General features: G+C 39.9%; 1 protein-coding gene across 10 annotated transcripts in view; it reads left to right on the forward strand.

Moving 5' to 3' along the window:
* Positions 1 to 20,583, forward strand: part of adgrg6 (adhesion G protein-coupled receptor G6) — a 69,689-nt gene that overhangs the window by 5,060 nt on the left and 44,046 nt on the right. For 9 of the 10 annotated variants that reach the window (XR_002754022.1, XM_023347790.1, XM_023347792.1 and 6 more), the window contains exons 2-6: positions 4,492 to 4,580; positions 16,715 to 17,068; positions 17,394 to 17,533; positions 18,178 to 18,457; positions 18,596 to 18,769. Coding sequence is in view for 9 of the 10 variants with exons in the window: in XM_023347790.1 (XP_023203558.1) it covers positions 4,492 to 4,580; positions 16,715 to 17,068; positions 17,394 to 17,533; positions 18,178 to 18,457; positions 18,596 to 18,769 (1,037 nt within the window). In the remaining variant the exon portion in view is untranslated. The remainder of the gene's footprint in view (positions 1 to 4,491; positions 4,581 to 16,714; positions 17,069 to 17,393; positions 17,534 to 18,177; positions 18,458 to 18,595; positions 18,770 to 20,583) is intronic. The other variant, XM_023347795.1, reaches the window with a different exon arrangement.

Below are 20,583 nucleotides of genomic sequence, written 5' to 3' on the forward strand. Positions count from 1 at the left end.
ATGTTTCTCTGAGCTTTCACTGAGCTTCTCAATCTTTCTCCAGAAATCTTAGTTTTCAAAGTATATGCAAACATAACCTCACAAGCTCGTTTTGCTAAATATTTAAGTTAGCAGAAGGCTAAATTTACACTTGGATTTTTTATTAACTTGAGGACCGTAGTCTCCCTCTTTTCCTCCCATCTTTTCGATGTCCAAACCCAGACAAGCTAATCGGATCTCTAGCATAAAACACCGCAGACACATGAGAATGGACGTGTTTTGCCACCAGATGGTTACGCCACCTGGAGTTCAAGATTTCCTTTGCTATATTTTATCGTTTTCACAAATTGACTGTTTTGTGTCAAGCTTAAATTCTCATGTTTTTCTCTGCCGAAAAGGAGGGAATCACATTAGCAACCCTGACTCAGCATTTTCTGAGTCTCAGCCTCTCAGTCTGCAGAGTAACTGAGGGCAGTGAAAGTACTTAATGTGTACTGGAGTTTATCCTTCAACATGTATGTATGAGGGGGTTTTAAACATATTTATGCTATGGTGGCCAACAGGTGCAAACATGCAGTAAATGGTGAAACTCGCTGCAAAAAAGAAAAAAAAAGAGAAATGCAAATGCATGTAAAATAAAATGCTGCAATCATAAGAAAAAGCAGCAAACAGTAAAATGCTGCACAAAGCAAAAACGGCAAGTAAATCGGATGTCCTCCAGACCAAAATATGTTGATGTTCTACAATATTTATGAAAACAAAAACACTGTTTGTAAAACACATGAAGTATAACCCATCTTTTCTTTTATTAATCCAACTTTCTTCTGGATTTTACTGAAGTTCTAGTCCCATATGATCTGGCGGTCAAATCCCCCTAGTGGTCTGGAGGACTTCCGTTTTATACTTGCTGTTGTTTCTGTTATTTACGGCGTTTTCCTTTTTGCATCTCTTCCCTGTGCTGGAATCGTTTTGTTGTTTGCAACATTTTTCTGCTGCATTTCTTCTTTTGCGTTTGTGTTTTGGAGTTTGGATCATTCATGTCTTTGCTGCCTGTTTGCACCTCTAGTGCTGTGCAAAACACAAAGGATGTTACTTGAACTTAGTTTTTTTTGCTTCTGGTTGTTGGTTCCTATTTACAAATGTGCAATGCTGAAATAAGTCACTTTGACTGTTTGACACAATGCAGAATAATCATCTTGACACAATAAATTTCACAGCCTTAAGCAGAGCAGAGTGGGGGTTTAATTCAACCATAGAATATCAGGGGACATTCTGAAGAAAGCAACATTCAGACTTTTATAAATGACGGATAGCAGACGCGTTATAAACACTGAAGATGATCGGCTCTGGAAACGTTTAAATTCACAACCGTTTAGTTTCTGTCCTGGTGTGAAACCAGGAGCCGTGGGCCCCAAAATGTCTGCCTGGAGGCGGAGGGTTTGCAGGCTGCCATCCAGCCCTGCACACACAAAAACCTCCGTCTGTATGCAGCCTTGTTCGCTGAGCTCGCTCCGCTCGTCATTTCCATACCAGAGGAGGCGGGGAGACGAGGAAACGAGACGCATGACTTGACAAAGAGGCGAGTTTTCTTTAATGTCAGCAGCTGCATGAATTTTCAGAAGTGGATGCTGGAATTAAAACTGGAGCCTGTTCGCTATGCTGTAAATATTAATGATTCGTTTGGCGTGTTCCTGTGCAACAGAGTGGCAATTTTCTCCTAGTTTCAGTCCAGAACCTGAATGTTTTCAGAGGATTTTTCTTTAAGCCACTAAAATCTGACCTGTGAATCATCCAGACATGAAAAGCTATGAGGATGGAGTTTTTCAGCAAGAAAAACTTCAGGTTGTTTAAACAAAGGACGAATCTATGGAAAGCACATTACACTCTGTGTGAAGCATGGTGGACAATCTGTGATGCTGTGGGTTTCTCATTTAAAGGCCTGGTTGTTCTCTGCATGGTTGAACTCTTTATAATGACAAGAAAGGTTTAACAAAAGTTGGGAAACTTTTTAGTTAACGTTAGGCTCAAAAGGTCCGCGGGTTTTTTTCTGTTTTTTGGGGGGGGTTTTTTCAGACTTTCTGACATGTGAAATATTGAATCCATATATTTCCATTCACTTCGATAAGAAACTCCTGGTTTCTGATGAGGTTAAACACAAGAACATTCAAACCACTGAAGCAGGCAGATGAGGTAACATTAAGGTCTAACGTATAATGAACTGACGAAGTTAAACTGATTGATTTTTGCTCAATCATGATCTAATTGTGGCATTTTTTCTAATTTTGAAAATGTTTAACGCTCTTAGCTTCCCCTAAATCAAGTTCTTTGGATAAATGTTGTTTTGTAAACTTTAAGTTATGAAGTGGTTATGTTTTATATTCATGCTCTTATTTTGAAATATACCTACCTCTGACATAAAAAAATTAACAGCAAAGTTTAGGTTTTTATTGCCTTAAATGCTTCAGTGACTCAGATTGTTAAATCATAACTACTAGTTGAAGTTTTTACCTTTCCCATTAAACTTTCACTAATGTTCATCATGGTTTTATTTCCTTCATCTGGAAAGATCTCTCCTTTCGATTCTAACATGGACATTTAAATTTGAAAAAATAAGAGAAATGTATTTTAAAGGTGGTTTTTTTTTTTTTTTTCAGTTGAAGCATAAAAATGTTCCACGCAGCTCGTCTCATTAGCAGCTGGAACAGCCAGCGGCCTGAAACATTATGATGACCTGTGGGAGCGTTTTGATTGGCTCCCTGGGGCCATAAGGAACACGTATACGTTACATGAAGGCGTAGGTGGTTCTCTGAGATCCCTGGTCACTCGTTTATTCAGTGACCGGTGGGCAAAACAAACAACGTTTGACTATGGGAAGATCAGTGTGGAGAGGAAATGTTTTTATCTGCAGCGGGATTCATGCTGCTTATCTCTGTCTGCTGTCAGCAACTGTTTGAGTTGGTTGAGGAAAATGTCAGGTTTCAGTTGTTCTTGCAACATGAATGATGCAAAAGGGAAAATGCTGCAACAGCAACAAGCATAAAACACTGCAAATTCTCTGCACAAAACAGAAGTGCTCCAGACCACTAGGGGGAGTCAGGAGCAGGTAATATTACTTGTGTAAATATCTGCAGTTATGTAATAATGGTAAAAAACATGTTTGAAAAATGGAGAAAGTCCATCACACCTCTTTCTTTCTTCCTCCAACTTTCCTCTGGATATCCCATTAAATCATGACGACCCGCCTTTACCGAGGGTTTGGGCGTCTGGGATTTAGTGTTCGACTCCCCCTGGTGGTCTGGAGGACTTCTGCTCTGTGAAGAGAGTTTGCAGCATTTTATACCTGCTGCTGTTTTTGCGTTTTGCAGCAAATTCCACTTTTTCTTCTGATTTCTGTAATTGCATAATTTTCTATTTTGTGTGTGTGTGTGTGTGTGTGTGTGTGTGTGTGTGTTTGTGTTTGTGTGGGTGTTTTTGTTTTTGTTTTTACTCTAGATTAAAATAAATTTTGTTCAGTCAAGTTCCGAAAACTCCTATTTCTGTCAAGCCATTTTAGTTTTAATTTCCAGCTAACGTCTCACCAGAGGGTAAAATATTTTCTTACTGCATACATACCATCAGGAATGTATAAATGGTTTGCAAGTTAACACAAACTCTTGTGACACAAACCGTTGTTTCTCATATTCTCTCTGTTTTCAGAATAATTTGTCCATATTTTTTTGTAACTTGCAGGCATTTAAGAAGATTATAATAGTAAAACCAAACCAGACTTCAAGAAGATTTAAAAAATAATAAAAAGACAAGTTGACCCAGTGTCTTATCTGGGTCAACTTTCCACTCCTTTACTCAGACAACATGAGAATCTAAGAATAAAGTAATTTTTTGCATTTTAAAGTGTGTTTTGAATTGTAGTTTTTGTGTCAGAGTCATTATTCTCTCCTGCAGCTTCAATTAGGAAAATGAAGTGATGCAATTTAGCTTTTGGAAAAGCCACAAATCTATATAAAGTGTTGAATTCTGATTTCAATTAGGCATTTTATTTGCTACAGAACTATCTGTACAAGTATAACACATTTTTGTAATAAATTTCTGCTCATAATTTTTTGCTTCCCTGCGTTACACGGCGTATGTTTAGCTAAAAGACAAACGTGGAGTCAGAATGTCTTTGCTGCCATTAAACTGACTCACTGCTGCAGTCTGACTTTGCCACACAGCTATTCATCCAAACGTGCGTTAAGACATATTTTCATATTTCTTTTCTTTCTAAAGTAATTTAAGTGAAATCAGGAAGGAAAGTTTGTTCTTTCTCTTCATCATTTAACAATGAAAACATTTAGTTTTGTTTCTGGCTCCCAGAAAATGATTTCATCACAACCTCAAAATACTGAAACTTTTTTTCAAAACGACATTTTTGTGTTCCAGCATTTCAAGGCGATGCTTTTTGTTCAAAACAAAACATTTTCTGATTAAAAGCTGCTGCTCAAAGTCTGGACTGATGATGTTTTGCTTCCTCAGGGGGGTTTTGCCTCGTCGGGGAGGTGGAAGGTGGAGGCTCCGGCACGTCGTCCTGTTTGTTTTGCTGTGGATGTTTCTGCACCGGACCGGTAGGACCCGACTCGCCCGCTCACATTCACTCTGGTTTTATATCTTGTTTAGAAAGTGTCAAAACTGATTGTCTTTACTTGGCCGCATTCCGGATGGAAAATGAAAGTGGCGTTGGTCTCTGAACTGACCAGAGTCGATATTTCTAAACAGTAGTGGAGATTTTCTTTTGCTGAAAACTAAATTGATTTGGAGCTAAAAGAGAGAAAAATCAATGTTTTCATGGATTTTACACTCACAAAAAGTGACGTCTGTATAACAGTAAGGTCAGCCTTCATTATAAATCAGAGGAAAGTTTAAACATCCAAATAAAAGCGAAGAGATTAGTTTTCCTGTTAACATAAAATCACCCTGCATGTGTAGAGGAGAGTTGTTGCGTAAGATGAAGGGTGGGACTCTACGGAGAGAAAAACAACCCACAACACGCAGAAACCATCATCTTCCTCAGTAATTACCACCCTGCAGACTCAGAGCTACAAATGACCAAACAACCACAGAAATTAATCAGAATTTATTCAGATGTTGTGGAATCAGCTGTGAGAGCAAATCCACTGGAAAACAAACAATTTCTCCAAGCAGAACTGCAGAGAATATTTCAAATAGGTTTTATTAGAATTTTAGGTCACCACGTAGAAATGGGCCAGAACTGATTCCACAGTTTTATCGTATTACACTTAAAATTAAATGTGAGAATTATTATTTCTATTTGCTGAACAGCAGAATGATGAATAAGTTTGTTCTGCACAGACGATGATTCCTCTGGTTACACAGAGGCACAGCAGAGGATGCATTTTAAAGAAACACCATAAACATGATGTTTCCTTGTATGACGTCATGGAAATGCTTAAAGAACCGAGGACCGCCACTGGTTTGGTTGGTTGTTGGTTCCGGTGCCTGGAGGTGCCATCTGTTCAAACAGTTCCACATATAGACGCCATGGGAGCGTCCAGCTGCCGGATGGATCAGGAAGGAAACTCTTTCTGGTTTGGATGTTAAATGTGTGAATCAACCCCAGAACCAAAGCAGATGATTTTTTAAAGAGGCTGCTGAAGAGGACAGAGTCCTGAACCGACATGGCTGGCAGGAAGAGGCCGTTTCTCCGCAATCAGCAGGAAAAAGCAACATTACAACCTGCAAATACACTCAGGGTACAGAGACCTTTATTTAAAGGGAACCTGTTATGCAAAATGTATTTTAAAAAGTTTTTAAACTTTAATTTGTGTTTGTGCTGCTTCCAAAAACAGCCCAAGCACTTAAAAAAATCCACTCAGCTGGTTTTGGCAATGAGTTAATGTTTTTTGGTGTCTGGAAATCAGCCATTTCAAAAACCTCCCAAATGTTGAGTCACATTGGACTTGCACTACGTCGTTACCTAGCAACAACAGTGAAGCCTAGGGCGTCACCTAGCAACCTTAGCTGAGCACGTTTAGTATGATGGTTTCACTGCTGTAGACTGTATAACGGCTGCTGGAAAAGACAAATTGGTTGTACAGGAGGCTACACTTCTGCTTTTCAAAGATGTATGTATGTGAATCTGTTTGCAGCCATTTTCACGTGTGAGTGCAAATGTTGAGTTGTGGGGCGTGGCCACCGGGAGCTTACTTTGATTTAAAGTGACAGAGCCCTAAAATAGGCAAAACTGAGAAGATTAAAATATCATCTAAAATTGATTTTGGGCAAAAAATGCAATGAACATGTTCAGTATAGCCTATTAACCCAAACTAACTTGTTTAAGGAAACACAATAGGTCACCTCTAAGTGTTTGGACCTAATGATTATTGTCTCCTTTAGTTGTTTGAGGTATTAGCAGCTTCTTGATGTGGAGTTGCTTTGCTCCAGGAGGGACTGGTGCTCTTCACAACATAAAGAGAACAAATCATTGCATGGAGATATTCAAGCAACGTCTCCAGACATCTGCTGGGAAGTTAAATCTTAAATAGGTTTTCAAAACGACCTGAAACCCACCGACAGCTACATGTGAAGAGCCTGAAGAACAACAACCCACTTCTACCAGTTCTGTCAGGAGGAATGGACCTGTTGGAAAAGCTTGTGGAAGGAAGACCATAAGGTTTGACCCGAGTCATCCAGTCCAAACTACTAAACTAAATCCTGAGGAGACGGATGGAAACATCTGAATTTCAAGTTTTCTGTCATTATTCTGATATCCAGCAAATAGAAATAACTCGTTTAATCCTGAAACATAAAAGCTTTGTTGTCATTTAGTGCCAGGCAGAACGATTGTCTCACAGTGGATGTAAAAATCTGGGACACATTATTCAGTTTCACAAAGATTATTCCAAATTTGAAACAAAGTGACTTGTTCTACCTGTGGTCAGTTTTGGACTCCAACCCGGCCCACAAACATCAGCACCATTTAATGCAAGACATACCAGTTTAAAGGGTCTGCAAACAGCATTTAGCAGTTTTATTAACGTTCTTCCATATTTTGACAGATTTATGTTTCTAAAATACCAAGTATTTTTGATAGTACACTCAGTTCTAAACTTTATGGCTTAGTTTTATGGCTTTTAACTCTAAAAAGATCCAAGAGTAGATGATGGTTATTATAAAACAAAATGTTACATTTATGGTTTGAAATTATAATTAGCATCACATTATGGCAGATTTCAGCAAACTGTTTTCTACACGATGGGTTGTAATTTGCTCCAGAAAAGCAGTCGCCACCGCTGCACATTTTACCATCTCATTGTTGTTTTATGAGTTTCTATTCATCTCATTTATGTTTTTTCTGCTGTGGGAAAAATGCTGCATACTTGACTTGAGGATAAATGAAATATTTGGCAGCGTGAAAATGATCCATTGAGAAAAGCGAAGCCACCCTGTGTGTTGAAGCGGTTTCCTCAGAGATGCAGCCTTTATTCTGACAGCAGCAGTTTTAATTGATCTGTGTCCTGCCATGTTTCCATCACCCTGCTTTTTTCTGCCACGCTTCATCCCACGCTGTTGTTTCCTCATATTTTCCGTCCCTCTGTGCTCCAGCATGCTGCGTTTTGCCTCACTGCTCCATTAACAAAACCCACTTCTCATGCATCAGACGCTCTCCTTCTTGAAACCTGTGGATGGATCTCTTTTCCATCTGGCTGGTACTTTGATCGCAGCCTAGAGCTTTTTCGTTTTGGAACCGTCTGCAGTTCTGAGACCCATGCAGGTCTCCACCGGAGCCACGCTTTCTACGCTTTGATTCATTCATCGCAGTTTTAGCCAGAACTGGATCTTTTTTCATGGTTGTGAGACAGTTTGGGTCTAGATTTGCAGACAGTGAGATTTAGAAGAAGAAACCAAATGTTTGAAATAGATTTTGTTGTGTGATGTTTGAGGTTATGATTCCAGTTTCCTTTTTTCCCACATGCTGTTAAAACCAGCTGGTCGGTGTTACAGAAAAACACGACATACTTAAAATCTCATTCCTCCTTTTGGCCTTGTAACAGTAATTCTGAAAAATACAATCAATATGTAGGGATCATCTGTCTTTGTCTAATTTTATTATGTTGTATAAGGATGGAACTAATGATAGTTTTAGGAATTGGTCAATCTATCAATGATTCTGATCAGATGAACAATGCTGCAAATTCTGCAGATTTTTATTTAATCATCTAAGCTGTTTTATACACAATTAGAAATACATTAGAATATGTAAATAAAATATTATATTATTTTTTGAATAAGAAAATACAAAGTCTACATTTTTTGTATGTTGAATGTAAAATGTTTATATTTTTGGCCTAATTATTCCTCTGAGGATGTTGATGTTTCAGAATTTGGTCTTTTTATCAGTCTGTAAATTCCACTTAGAGATTAATTGATTACTAAATTACTTGATCAATATGATTAATTGTTTAAGCCATAGTGTTGTATTACCAGTCTTAACCATATCTGTAGGCGACTAACTATAAATTAAGTTACTCTGTTCCTAAAGCATTAGTCATAAACATTAGTTCTGCTAAAGCTAAAGCGCTAAGCCAGTATTTATCAGAAGCTTGGTAATTAGTCAGGCTATCTGCTCAGGCAGCTGGTCTGCAGTCAGAGCTTCTGTCACCAGTTTTATCCTAACAGGGTTGATGGTTGGAGTTGCTTTAGTTTCCACAGCAGCAACTCCAGGAAAGTCACTGCAGCTCTTTCTACGATTATAAACGTTTGTAGATTTGAAACAGAAACAGTTTATAAAATTTCTTCACCCAGTTGGCAGCATTCAGCAACAGGTGGGGGATGCACCCTTGTAGTTAAAATTCTCTGGTGACCAACATAATCATGTAGCTGCAGGAATGAAAACATTGGGGTTGCTGCTGCAGAGATTCGATGTGTGACTTTGTGATTTTCCCAAACATGGTCTTTGTTGGAGGGAATCTGGAGCTCAGGCTGATTGTTTCACTCATTAGACGGGAAACTAAAAGCTCTCGCTGAGAACCGAGGAGCCGATGAGCCTGAGAGCAGAACCACGTTGCGCTAAATGTGTTTTCCAGAACCAGAGCTGCAGCCGCTGCTGCAGCAGCCTCGGGCCAAACCGAGCTGCTTCACGCCGCCTCGTAAAGTTCCCTGCAGAACTGAACCGTGACGCGCAGGCGCTGCCGCCGGGCCGGTCAGAACACAGGCTGACCGCGGAGAACCTGAAGGAACAGAATCACATCTTAATTTAGCATTTAATAAACATTTTAATAAACTGGGAATTAGCTTTGTTGCATTATTCCCAGACACTGGATGGTTATGGGCTTAAGATCCACAAACTGGACTGAAGAGCTGGAGTTTACATCTTTAAAAAAAAAACATCTTTACAGCAAAAACACAAAATCTTACCAAGTAGTTTTGGTCTATTTTGTTGTGCAAAGATCTTTGCACTTGAAATGAGATAAAAACCAGTTTCCCTTCAGCAACATATAAGAACTTGTTTTAAGTCAATTACTTAATATCCATTAAAATAAAATGTGTTCCACTGGCAGATTATTTCACTTATGATCAGACATTTCTCCCATGTTCTGAGGGAAAAAATCTGCCAGTGGAACTGATCCGTTTTCATCATCAATCCTGAGGAATTACAAACTTAACACTGCTCCTATATGTTGCAGGACATTTACTTGTAAAGTTGGTTTTGTCTTATTTCAGGTGTATTAAGATATTTTAACTTGAAACTAAAATAAAAAATACTTGGTACATTTTTGGATTCCATGTTTTAATGCATAATTTGATGTTCTCAAGCATTTCTGAGTGTCAGATTAAAGATTTACTGCAGGTTGATGGGAAATGTTGTTGTCCACATCAGCAACATGATTCTTCTCAGTTTGACCTGATGTTTGTTTTTTGCCTCAGTTTTCTGCTTTTGTTTTGTATATCAGGGATTATCATATCTGCTCACTCTAGAATCACAATTTCTGCTGTTTTTTGCTTCCATTTATTCAGATTCAGGATCATTTGCGTAGGAAACTTCTGGTCTTCTTCCTTCAGCTTTTACTCGGTAACTACAGACTTATTCATCTTTATCCCGGTCATTTGTTAGAACCTCATGCCCTCCAGCAGGTTAACAGATGTTTTTACAGCTTTTTTTCTGATGATATGCTGATCAGTTATTTGCAGATTTCTGTTTAAGAAAAGAAACGTAACGTTTCTATTAGTGACGAGGTTTTGCTGTTGAAGTCAAAACGGTTCAGTTTGTCTGGGATTCCTCAGATATTGGATTGAAACGTTTAACTGGATCTGAATCTGATTATGTGATTAGAAAGGATAGCAATTTATTTATGCATTTGATTTTAATTACTTGTCATAAATTAATTGATTTGCATTAAACTGCGGTTGTACAGCTGAGTTTTGGCAACGTTGTTGAATTCCAGCATGAAAGTCTTCGGCTCAAATCCAGGCTTGGAGTTTTTCTGCATTAGATTATTATTTTCTCCTCCTGTATTCTTTCTGGGTACTCCTGCTTCCTTCTACAGTTTAAAAACACAACTATTACCCAGTTGGATATTAAAAAAGTAACTTTAATTTAATATTTTTCCTCTACTGAAACCAAAACTGCTGCTTTTATATTATTAGAAATACGTGTTGCTGACCCACATCGGGGAAATCCAGAGAAGATAAATGTAAAAAAACTCTGGTTGATTATTAGTTTTTAAGTTTCCGTCAGTTTATTTTTTATCTGCTTCAAGTTTTGAGGTGAACTTGAGCTTAGATGAACAAAGAAATTTAAAAGTGAATAAAAATTTGAAAACAGAACTGATTTCTTGTTTCCACAGATGTTTTTGTAGGACTGGATAAAAGAGAGGTGAGGAATGCGGCTGGAGGAAAGGAATGTGAGAGAAATGCTTGAGAGGACAGAGAGGTGAAAACAGAGAAGGTCAGGTTGAAGGAAGCGTCTGAGCTGCAGGTTGAGTCCCTGAATGAGGCGGAGGAGCCGCAACATCCTGCCAGCTAACATCTGAGCTCTGAGGGGTCGCCTCTGTCGGATCCGATAGTTTCTAAATTATTTACTCGGCTGCTTTGGGTTGAAAGAATTTACTGTGTTGGATGAAAATAAAAGGAGAAAACAGGAAAAATGACCTGAAAATACAAATCCTGTTCTAAATCCGTCCGTCTGCTTGTTCATCAATCTAGTCATAGATTAACTTCATGATTTCCTTAGATTTTCCCTGAGGATCTTCAGCGTATAGTGATAATGTTGCAACATTCAGAAACATTTTGTATTTGAATGCCTTTAATATCCACAGTTTGATCTCCTCCGTCACAGTTTATACACCAGAATGTTGGTATTTCTGAGCGTTGAGTCAGTGTGACTCACTTCTGAAGGTCTTACAGTTTGTTGTGCAGAAATCACTCAGCCAGCCTCCTATTCATAAAGTTAAAGAAGTTCTATTGGGTTCCCCTGCTTCCTGGAAAAGGAGGGAATCACCATAGCAACCAGTGACTCAGCATTTTCTGCCTCTTCTATTCAGGCATAAAATTCCATAATGGCTGCCCTCATAAACTATTTATAGCATCTGAAATCATCCCATTTCTGATTAGGAAAAAACTTCAAGCTAAGCGTCTGTCTCTGTCATCAGCTAACTAATGGCAAAAATTAAAGGGTCAAAAAATAAAGCTGAGTTAATATTTTCTAATTTAGTTTTTCTGTCAAATTCAACTGCTCTTTTTGACATTTTATTCCTATTATCTTTTTTTATTTTCCCTCGTCTTCTCTGACCCAGAATGTGGCCTTTGGAGTATAAATAACCTCATGGAAGTAATTATCCAATCTCCTGGTAATTGGAGGCTTCGCCCCATTTTCTGATAATAAAGCCGATCTGCATCCTGTTATTTTTAATATAATCCACTTACATCACACTCACTGTAATTTAGAGACATCGGTAGAGAAACACTTAATGTAAGGACCATAAAAGCCCAATTATTTAAGCCAATTAATTGAATTAATGGGAACACTGAGTGAGCTGCCAGAAACAGCCACACATCTAAATGTAAATTTGGCTCCAGCAGTAATCCAGCAGCCATTACGTTCCCTCAGTACTGACAGCTGAGGACAGAGGAGCGCTGCACAGATCCATGTTGCTTCTGACCGACTGAACTGAAGCTGGCGCTGATGATGTGCTGTTGTCAAGGTGGTAACAGCAGGTTCCTCCAGGTGAGAAACGGTCCCAAAAAATGTCTACCTTTTTCAATTTATTTAAAACTTGAGGGGAATCGTCCTGCTTCTTAGGAAGATAAGTAGCAGGTGAATGTGAAGAGGAGTCGTTTCCTTGCATTGAGTTGAGGAATAATTACAAAGGGAGCTAATTAAATCATTTTTTCCTGTTTATTTTTAAGATAACACATCAAACCAATGAAAAAATCTGAACGTGTGAAGTGGAAGAAAAAAGTCCAACTCTTGAATCCTTTGTGTTTCTAGTCATTCCTGAATCAGAGACGTTAGAAGCATCCCAAAGAGATGATAGTCAGCATGTATTCTTTAATGCCCTTCACAAGGAGCATCAGCCACAAAAAGACGTTGCTTAAGACGTTGACTATATCCAAATATACTGAAAAGTTGGGTGGAAGGACAAAGATGCAGAAGGGATAACTGTGTTTGTTTCAGTAAACCTGAGAGCAGAACCGTGATGCTGCAGTATAAAGTATAACGTCAACCTATTTTCCAACTCTTTCTGCTGCCCGTGTTTTTACTGTGGGGGTAAAACCTCCTCGCTTCATTAAGTCTGAGTAATTCTTCATTGGGAACCACTTCTCGCCCTAATTCCAGCATTTGCTTATCAGTCGCCATGTTTGCATGGATGGACTTCCTCTGTGCAGCTACTGCTCCCTGATTGGTTGACAGGCCCACACCTGTGCGGTCGGTCAGGTTTGTCTGTCAGGTTTTATCAGCTGTGGAAAGAAAAATGTCATCGCTGTCAGAAGAACAGAGTGGAAACGGAGAGCAGGTCAGATTTACAGATCTGGGTCTGATTCAGAGATCGCATCATCGTTAAACTTTCTCTGCACTGGGCCTGAAATTAAGAGGGGAATTATTGGAATACATTTCTGTATCACTTTGCAGTAATATTTTTGGTGGTTGCATTGAAAATAAAAGAAGTCAGTCCTGAAACTGTGTTCTTGTGGGAATGAAAGCAGTTCTTGTCTGAAAGCTCAGGCAGTCGGGTTTGTCCAGGAGGAAACAAGAGAAGCAGCTTTTAGAGTCCAGTCTGGGTGAATCGTGTTGCTTCTGAACAAACCTTACACCAGAGAGAGCGCTGACCTGGGAACAGAGAGGAAGACGGAGAAACAGGAATGTGAATCATGTTGCTCCTTTGAGTTTTTTTACTGTAAGAAAAGAGAGAATCAGTTTCAGGTGAGCTGAAGGCTCTGATTCTCATTCTGCAGGTTTCTGTTGTTCAACCATCAGTGAGTCAGATGTGTAAAGTTAGTACTCAGAGCGCTACCTAGAGCTACGTTTTAGTGATTCAGATGCTTCTCCTCTGGATTTTGTTCAATTGGGAGCATCTGCTTTTGTCGCACCCCCCGCCCCCAACATTTACACAGTTGGTTTTGGACGAAATTCCATCCATCCATCCATCCATCTTCTTCCGCTTATCCGAGGTCGGGTCGCGGGGGTAGCAGCTTCAGAAGGGAGGCCCAGACTTCCCTCTCCCCAGCCACTTCTTCTAGCTCTTCCGGGGGAATCCCGAGGCGTTCCCAGGCCAGCCGAGAGACATAGTCCCTCCAGCGTGTCCTGGGTCTTCCCCGGGGCCTCCTCCCGGTGGGATGTGCCCGGAACACCTCACTCTCTCTTCACCACGACGGACCGGTACAGCGCCCGCTTGACAGCAGACGCTGCGCCAATCCGCCTGTCAATCTCCCGCTCCCTTCTTCCCTCATTCGTGAACAAGATCCCGAGATACTTGAACTCCTCCACCTGGGGCATAATGGGAAATATAATGGGAAATTCCTCCATTATATTTTCCATGCAAAAAATAAAACCAGCTATTACACCAAAGCCCCCACGGGAACATTTTGTTTCCACAGAAACCACATAGTTAAAGCGATAAAAAGGCCACACAATATCATAGCAAATAACCATGAACTACCCACACATAAGCGCAGTGATGGTGGTTGCATCATCCACGTCTTGACAGTCGGAGCCTAAAGCACCAAGTCAACCCGCAGTCCACACCTTGTGAATCTCTCCCTTTCTTCTAGGTTCCTTTCAATACTTTTCCTTCTCTCAACTTTCTGTTATTAGATGTATACGCAGCTCTCAGCCAACAGCTTCTTCAGTTGTTGTGACTGCAGGGTGTCAGTAAAGAACAGAGATGTCACCAGTGATCCTTGATTTGGAAACGTTTTTTGGGGAAAGTTCATTTATTGTGTTGCATTTTTATGTAATGGCCAAAAGTTAGCTGATGCAATTCTTGTTCTAGTTTGATGCACCTTTACCTGGATGTTCAGCCTGATCACCCCAAATCCCAACAGACCTTAATGTTAAAAGCTAATACTCGTGAAAGTTTGATGGTGACTGATTGTCCAGATGACCCCAACATGCCTCACTGTGAGAAACAGCAGCTGTGAAGCTGTGAAGATTGAAGCTCTCCAACAGAGCTTCTGCCAGCAGGATATGAAGACGGGTTTCTGAAGTGAAGCTGCACAGTGTGACTGTTTCTGAAAATGTGGCCCCTGACAGATTGTCTTGTACAAGATTGGTTGTGGGTTCAGACATGCAGAGAGGGAAATGACACACACTCAGCGCCGTTTCTGACATTTTCAGTGCGTTGGCTGTGGTTTGGCTGCATCCAGGGTCGGGCCTCCGATGAACAGACTCCATTGTTGCTCCCCATGAGAAAGGCAAACCATTCTTTCCACTTTCCATTTCAGCTCTTGTGTCTCTATTTTTTTGTTTAATGTTGGGGAGCTCTCCCCTTTTTTTCCAGCAGTTTTAGAAAACCATAAAGGCCAACATGTTTTTCATTAGTCTTCTTGAGAAACCAGCCACTGGTGGGTTGGTGTTGGTTTCACTGGGAGTAAAACTCCACTGTTTAGAGAGCACTAAACATCCGAGAGCAGTAACTGTTACTTTTGATTAATGACTAAAGCTGTTGCTACATCATTGTTAATTATAGGGGTGTAACCTAACATAAAAATCAGGGTTTGGTTTGCTTCAATAAATTAACAATGGACACTATAAAACTAAACTAACTGGATTAATTTTCTTTAATTAATGACGGATCGGTGGGTGTAGCCAATGGATGGATGGTTAAAATAAACATCATTATATTTACATTGAACATGTTGTTGATCAGGATTTGCTGATTAATAAAGACTGCAGACATTTGTGAGTGAAAAAGTCTTACAATGGTTGGCTGTTGCTTTCATGCTGACATAATCCAAGTTAGCAGACGTACCTGTGAGCATCATTAAGGTGCAGCTGTTGAGAAAAACCTTCTGACCAGAGAGACTCATCGCCATGGGAAAAGGAAGTTTGAAACACCCAGTTTCTGTTTTGGTTGTCCTCTTCCATTTATCAGCATTTGAATTTGCATATTACCCAAATATTTAGCTTGTTAGCTAAATAGATAGCAGTAGTAAAATATAACAGCTTTTATTAATATTTTAGGCCCTACATATGCCTTTATACACATAGTGGAAACATCTCAGTCTTTTCCCTGTTCAGACACTCCTGCATGTCTATTAACTGCAATAAATATGTGGCGTTATGGCAAATGGAAATAACAATGACTTCTGCTTCTATCCCAAATCCAAATCCCCCTGGATTATTCTTGTTGCACTTCTCTGTTCAGAGATTATAACACTGGGTAACTAAAAAATATTTTTGGAAGTTGTCTATGTTTTTTTATCTGAATTAGGACTACTTTGCACCACTGAATCCAAAAATGACATTCATTTTTCTCAGTCAGGTCAGGTTTTTATTTGAATTTGATCCAAAAAAATGTGTTCTAGCAAACTGTATTAATTCGTGTTATTTCTGTAAATTGAATAATAAACACTGATAAAGGTAAGAACATGTGAATTGAACATTACAACTTCCTTGTGAAAAATCCTCCATCTCTTTTCTGTGCTGATGGAATCTCTCCTGCTCGTCACTCATTGATCAGATTCTCAGGAAACTGATCCAATGTGAGAACAAGTCATGCATTTTGATGCTCATGTTGCTCCATAGTTCAGAAAGTTGACCCGATGGAGCAAAACCAATGTGATATTTGGATTCAGCACATCAAAATGACCCTAAAACAGTTGAGAAACCCCAGACAATTTATTTGGCTGTTGATCTATGTAATCAATCTTCTATTGATTGATTATATAACTTCTCTTTGCGCTGCTGAACCTTTCTTTAACAGAACAAGATCTCCCAGTGTGGGCGTGTTCTCTCCTAATTTTAGGACTTCTACACAATCTTTCTTGAGCTTCTTGCTCAACTCTTGAAAGAATCCTTCGTTTGTTGCATGGATCTATGAAGTCCTTCTTGGAAACTTTTCTTCATTCACTCCCTTTACTGCTGATCCAGCTTTGATAACTTTACCTAACTGAAGTTGGTGTTTGCCTAGTCTCTCGTTTTTGTTCTGGTCTCCTCTCCGTCCCGTCTTCCTTTGTCCTGTCCTAATGTTATCAGTCATGTAACTGGAGGTTTGACTCACTGGCTTTATCCCACCATCAGCTCCAGTTCTGGGCTGCGGCTCCATAAACTGTAACGTGGTGCTGACTGAGGCCCAGGGCGAGTTCATGTCACCCTGCTACCCCCAGAAATACCCCAACTCTCACACCTGTAAGTGGACCATGCAAGCGCCGACCGGCTTCATCATCCAACTCTCCTTCTTGGATTTTGAATTGGAAGAGGCACAGGACTGCATGTATGACCGGGTCGTGGTGAACACCGGTAGCACTGAATCAAAGTTTTGTGGTCTGACGGCCAGTGGTTTGACACTAAACTCGACAAGGAACGTGATGGAGGTTTCTTTCATCTCTGACTTCAGCATACAGAAGAAGGGCTTCATGGTTAGCTTCCAACACGGTAGGTTCTAGCTATGACTTGCAAACTAATCCAGGTGGAAATGTATCAAACAGAAGCGTTAGGACTGGTTGAAATGCTGATTTCTTTAAGATGCCTCATATCATCAACTGATATGGCCACTTTATGATGTACTTTCTTTAGTTCCTTTTCAAGTTGATAAGATAAAACCCAGAGATGTTGATGTGTTAAGTCTAAAAAAACTTGTTTTGTTGTTTATTGATCCCATTTTTATGCATGTTTGGATAAGTTAAAAAATCAGCATTCTCTTTGCTCCTGTTTTACTATCTTTGCTTTCTTTCTCTGCTTCATCCATCTCTCCCTACAGTTGCCGTGGCTTTGAGGAACCAAAAAGTGAAAATCCCAAACGGTAACGGACAAATCGCAGAGGTCATCAACTCCGTTTCCATACCGGCGCTCAACGAATTGACCATATGCTTTGAGGTGGAAAGAACAGGCTCCAGTCAGGTGCTGGTTTAAAAGTCTTTTCTTGCATTTTCACCATGTTGATGTTTTAAGTGTGTGGGACTCAAACCTCCATCCCTGTGTCTTCTGCTTCGCTGTAACCAAGTTTCATGAAGAGAGCACCACGCCTCTCTGCAGACAGGCTCCTGCTTGGACAACAACTTTGTGATTTCCATCCAGTCGTTTTTAGCTATTTAACAAGATTTGTACATGTTTTGCAAAGAATTGCACAAATGTGTATAATTCCTCTTTTACTAAGATGAAAAATGTTTTGTCACGTGTCTACATCAATGAAAGACAATGTTGACACTTCAGATGAAGTATGGCAGAGCCTTTACTCATTCATTTCTTGTAGGTGTAGTCAGTGACATACAGGGCAGATGTGCCTCAGGAGATATGAGCTACATCTTGTATCCAGTGGTTGTTCAAAATTCCCACTTGCTGTGGTTATGATAACAACCAAGGCATCCAGTACTATTACAGAATCCCTGAGATTGTTCTTTCTTAGGAACCATTACTCAGCAACAGCTGATTAAACCATATGGGCAAGATATCATGAAATGAGACCTTTGTCAAGTTGTGCTTTTAAACTATCTTATTCCTGTGTTGCTTTCAACTTACTCCCAGTTCTTCTGCTTCCTGAACAGAGAGAATGGCTCTTCACCTACTACGACATCAACAACAACGTGGTGTTAAGCTTTGGCTACAATCAGACGGGCATGGAAATGGTTATTGACGGAGTGGTCTGCCCAGTAGAGTCAATCATCTCTGTTGCTGAGTTCACCTCTTCCATGAAGTTCTTCTGTGTCCTCTGGATGTCCTCAAACAGTCGTGTGGCTGCTTACTTCAATAGGCGCTACTATGGGAAGACCTGTTCGCCATCTAGTGGCCACTCTGTTCCAGCTGGAGGAGTCTTCAAATTAGGAGGTAAGGGGCCTCTACTTATTAATCTAACAGTCTCTATGCAGTAATAACCATCCAGGCTGACGATCATTTAAAAGGGTAGAAAGTTGTAAAGCAAACATGATGTTCACTTTGAACTCTTTGCATTCATGTTTGGCTTAGGGCTGCAGAGTTTCAAAGGGAACATGTACAACCTGCGCTTGTGGAATCGTGCCATGACGGTACAGGAGCTCAACAGCTTGACCTGCGACATGGTGGGGAACATCATCGACTGGGACAACAGCCAGTGGACCATCTCGTCCTCTCTTGCTCAGACTGACAACACACTTAGCTGCAGTGAGTAAACTTTACAATCTTTATCTGGTTTTGGATGGTGGGCATGAAAACTCTGAAAAGTAGGGTCCAAGTAGTTAAAGATGAATGTCAAGAGCTTTGTGCTAGGTTTGAAATAAATCGAATTCTTTTTTTAAATATAAATATCAAAAACAGCTAGTAGGGATTGATCAGTGTAACTACAACTAAACTGTTAAAGTGGACTTGTGCAATAAAAGGTAAAAACTATGAGGCCACCCAAGATCGATTACATAAGGTAATCACCTCACCTGTCGTAGAAGGTATCAAAAGTTTGTCTTGAATAAAACTGGTCACTGATTGCTGTGGTCATTTCCAAAGATGCCAACTTGAGTTTGAGACTGACTTAAGTCACAAAAATGAAATGACTCCAGATTAGACTTAGAGTTGGACTCAACTTGGACTTCCCCCTCGAAGACTCTAGTCTTGACTTGAACTGGCCCTTTAAAATTTGAGGCTTGACTGGAATTTGCTCTTCAAAGACTTGAGACTAGATTTGAACTTGATCTGAACTGGGCCCTTAAAGAATTATGTGTTGACTTGTACTTTGGAAAAATGACTTGTAAACATCTCTAATGATTCTCCACTTTTCTGTGGAAGCCCACAACATGGAGAGAGTTGATCTGTAAAAACTGTGTTGTTTTGAAAAATATATTGAACTTTGAGTAACACAACCTTCTAATGGCTTCATATGTATATTTTTGTGCATTTGCTGTTTTTTATGTAGAATATAGATGCCCAAGTTTGGTCCTCCAGAGCTACTATTGCTCTGTTTTTGGATTCCTTGATCAAAAATAAGCAGTTGAAGGGTTCAAATGCCAATTGATTCAGGCAAAGTCCAACTTTCTCCGAGCCATGGAGCTCCACAAATTCCCGAGTTTTCAGGATTTGTAAATAAAATCATGCTGAATGTTTTATAGAATAATAGGCAAGAGAAAATGGACTATTAGCCAAACAGGAGACAACATGGAAGTAATGGTTCAACCTAGAGGCAGGATCCAAAGCGATGTGGTATCAGATCAAACACCAAATGCAGAACATTGGATTGTATCAACTTGTATGAACTCAAAGTGTTAAACTATTCAGGCTGTTGGAGATTTCCGCCAAATCCTGCTACATTCTTCCTTCAGATGGTGAGTTAATGGTTTCCAGTAAGCTGGCTGGCTGAGGACCAGACTTCACTTTGAGTCTGGGTTCGTTTGGCTCAGTTGGAGAAGTTCTCCCACAGTTCCCAACATGAACTATGGAGCAGCTCAAGAGGGACACGGTGTGCTGATTTATTCACTCTTTCACTGTATTCTATACCCACAGTAGCAGTAAAATGCATTATGCACACTGACACATCCAGAGAAGCACTTGTACAAGCCAAGGTGTGGGTTTATAGAGAACTGTGAATGAGTGTGGAGCCACAGTGGGCTTTTTCTCCAGCCAGCTGTGTATGCAGGAAAGAATGGAGGTCTATGTTTATGGAGCAGTTTTGGATGTCTCCCTTGTGAGATTCTACATTGTCCTGCACACACTTTAACTTTCATTTAAATACAGGAAAATGCAAGCAAACCTGAAGGTAATTTTGTCTTAACTTCCACATGTTTGTAATTTCACAAGGTGCTGACAGAGCTTAATTCCCGGGGTTCCCAACCCTCTGCTTGTTTTGGTTTTCCTCTGCCTCTGAGATTTTTCATACCCTCCACCCACACAAGCTTGTTTAAATTGTTAAAGCTCTGCTAGCATTTGATTTAACACTTCATGTTTGACCTGCCCATGCTGTTAATTAATGGGGAACCCAGGTTGTTGTTAGT

Source organism: Xiphophorus maculatus, chromosome 15 (assembly GCF_002775205.1).
Source record: "Xiphophorus maculatus strain JP 163 A chromosome 15, X_maculatus-5.0-male, whole genome shotgun sequence".
Classification (NCBI taxonomy): domain Eukaryota; kingdom Metazoa; phylum Chordata; class Actinopteri; order Cyprinodontiformes; family Poeciliidae; genus Xiphophorus; species Xiphophorus maculatus.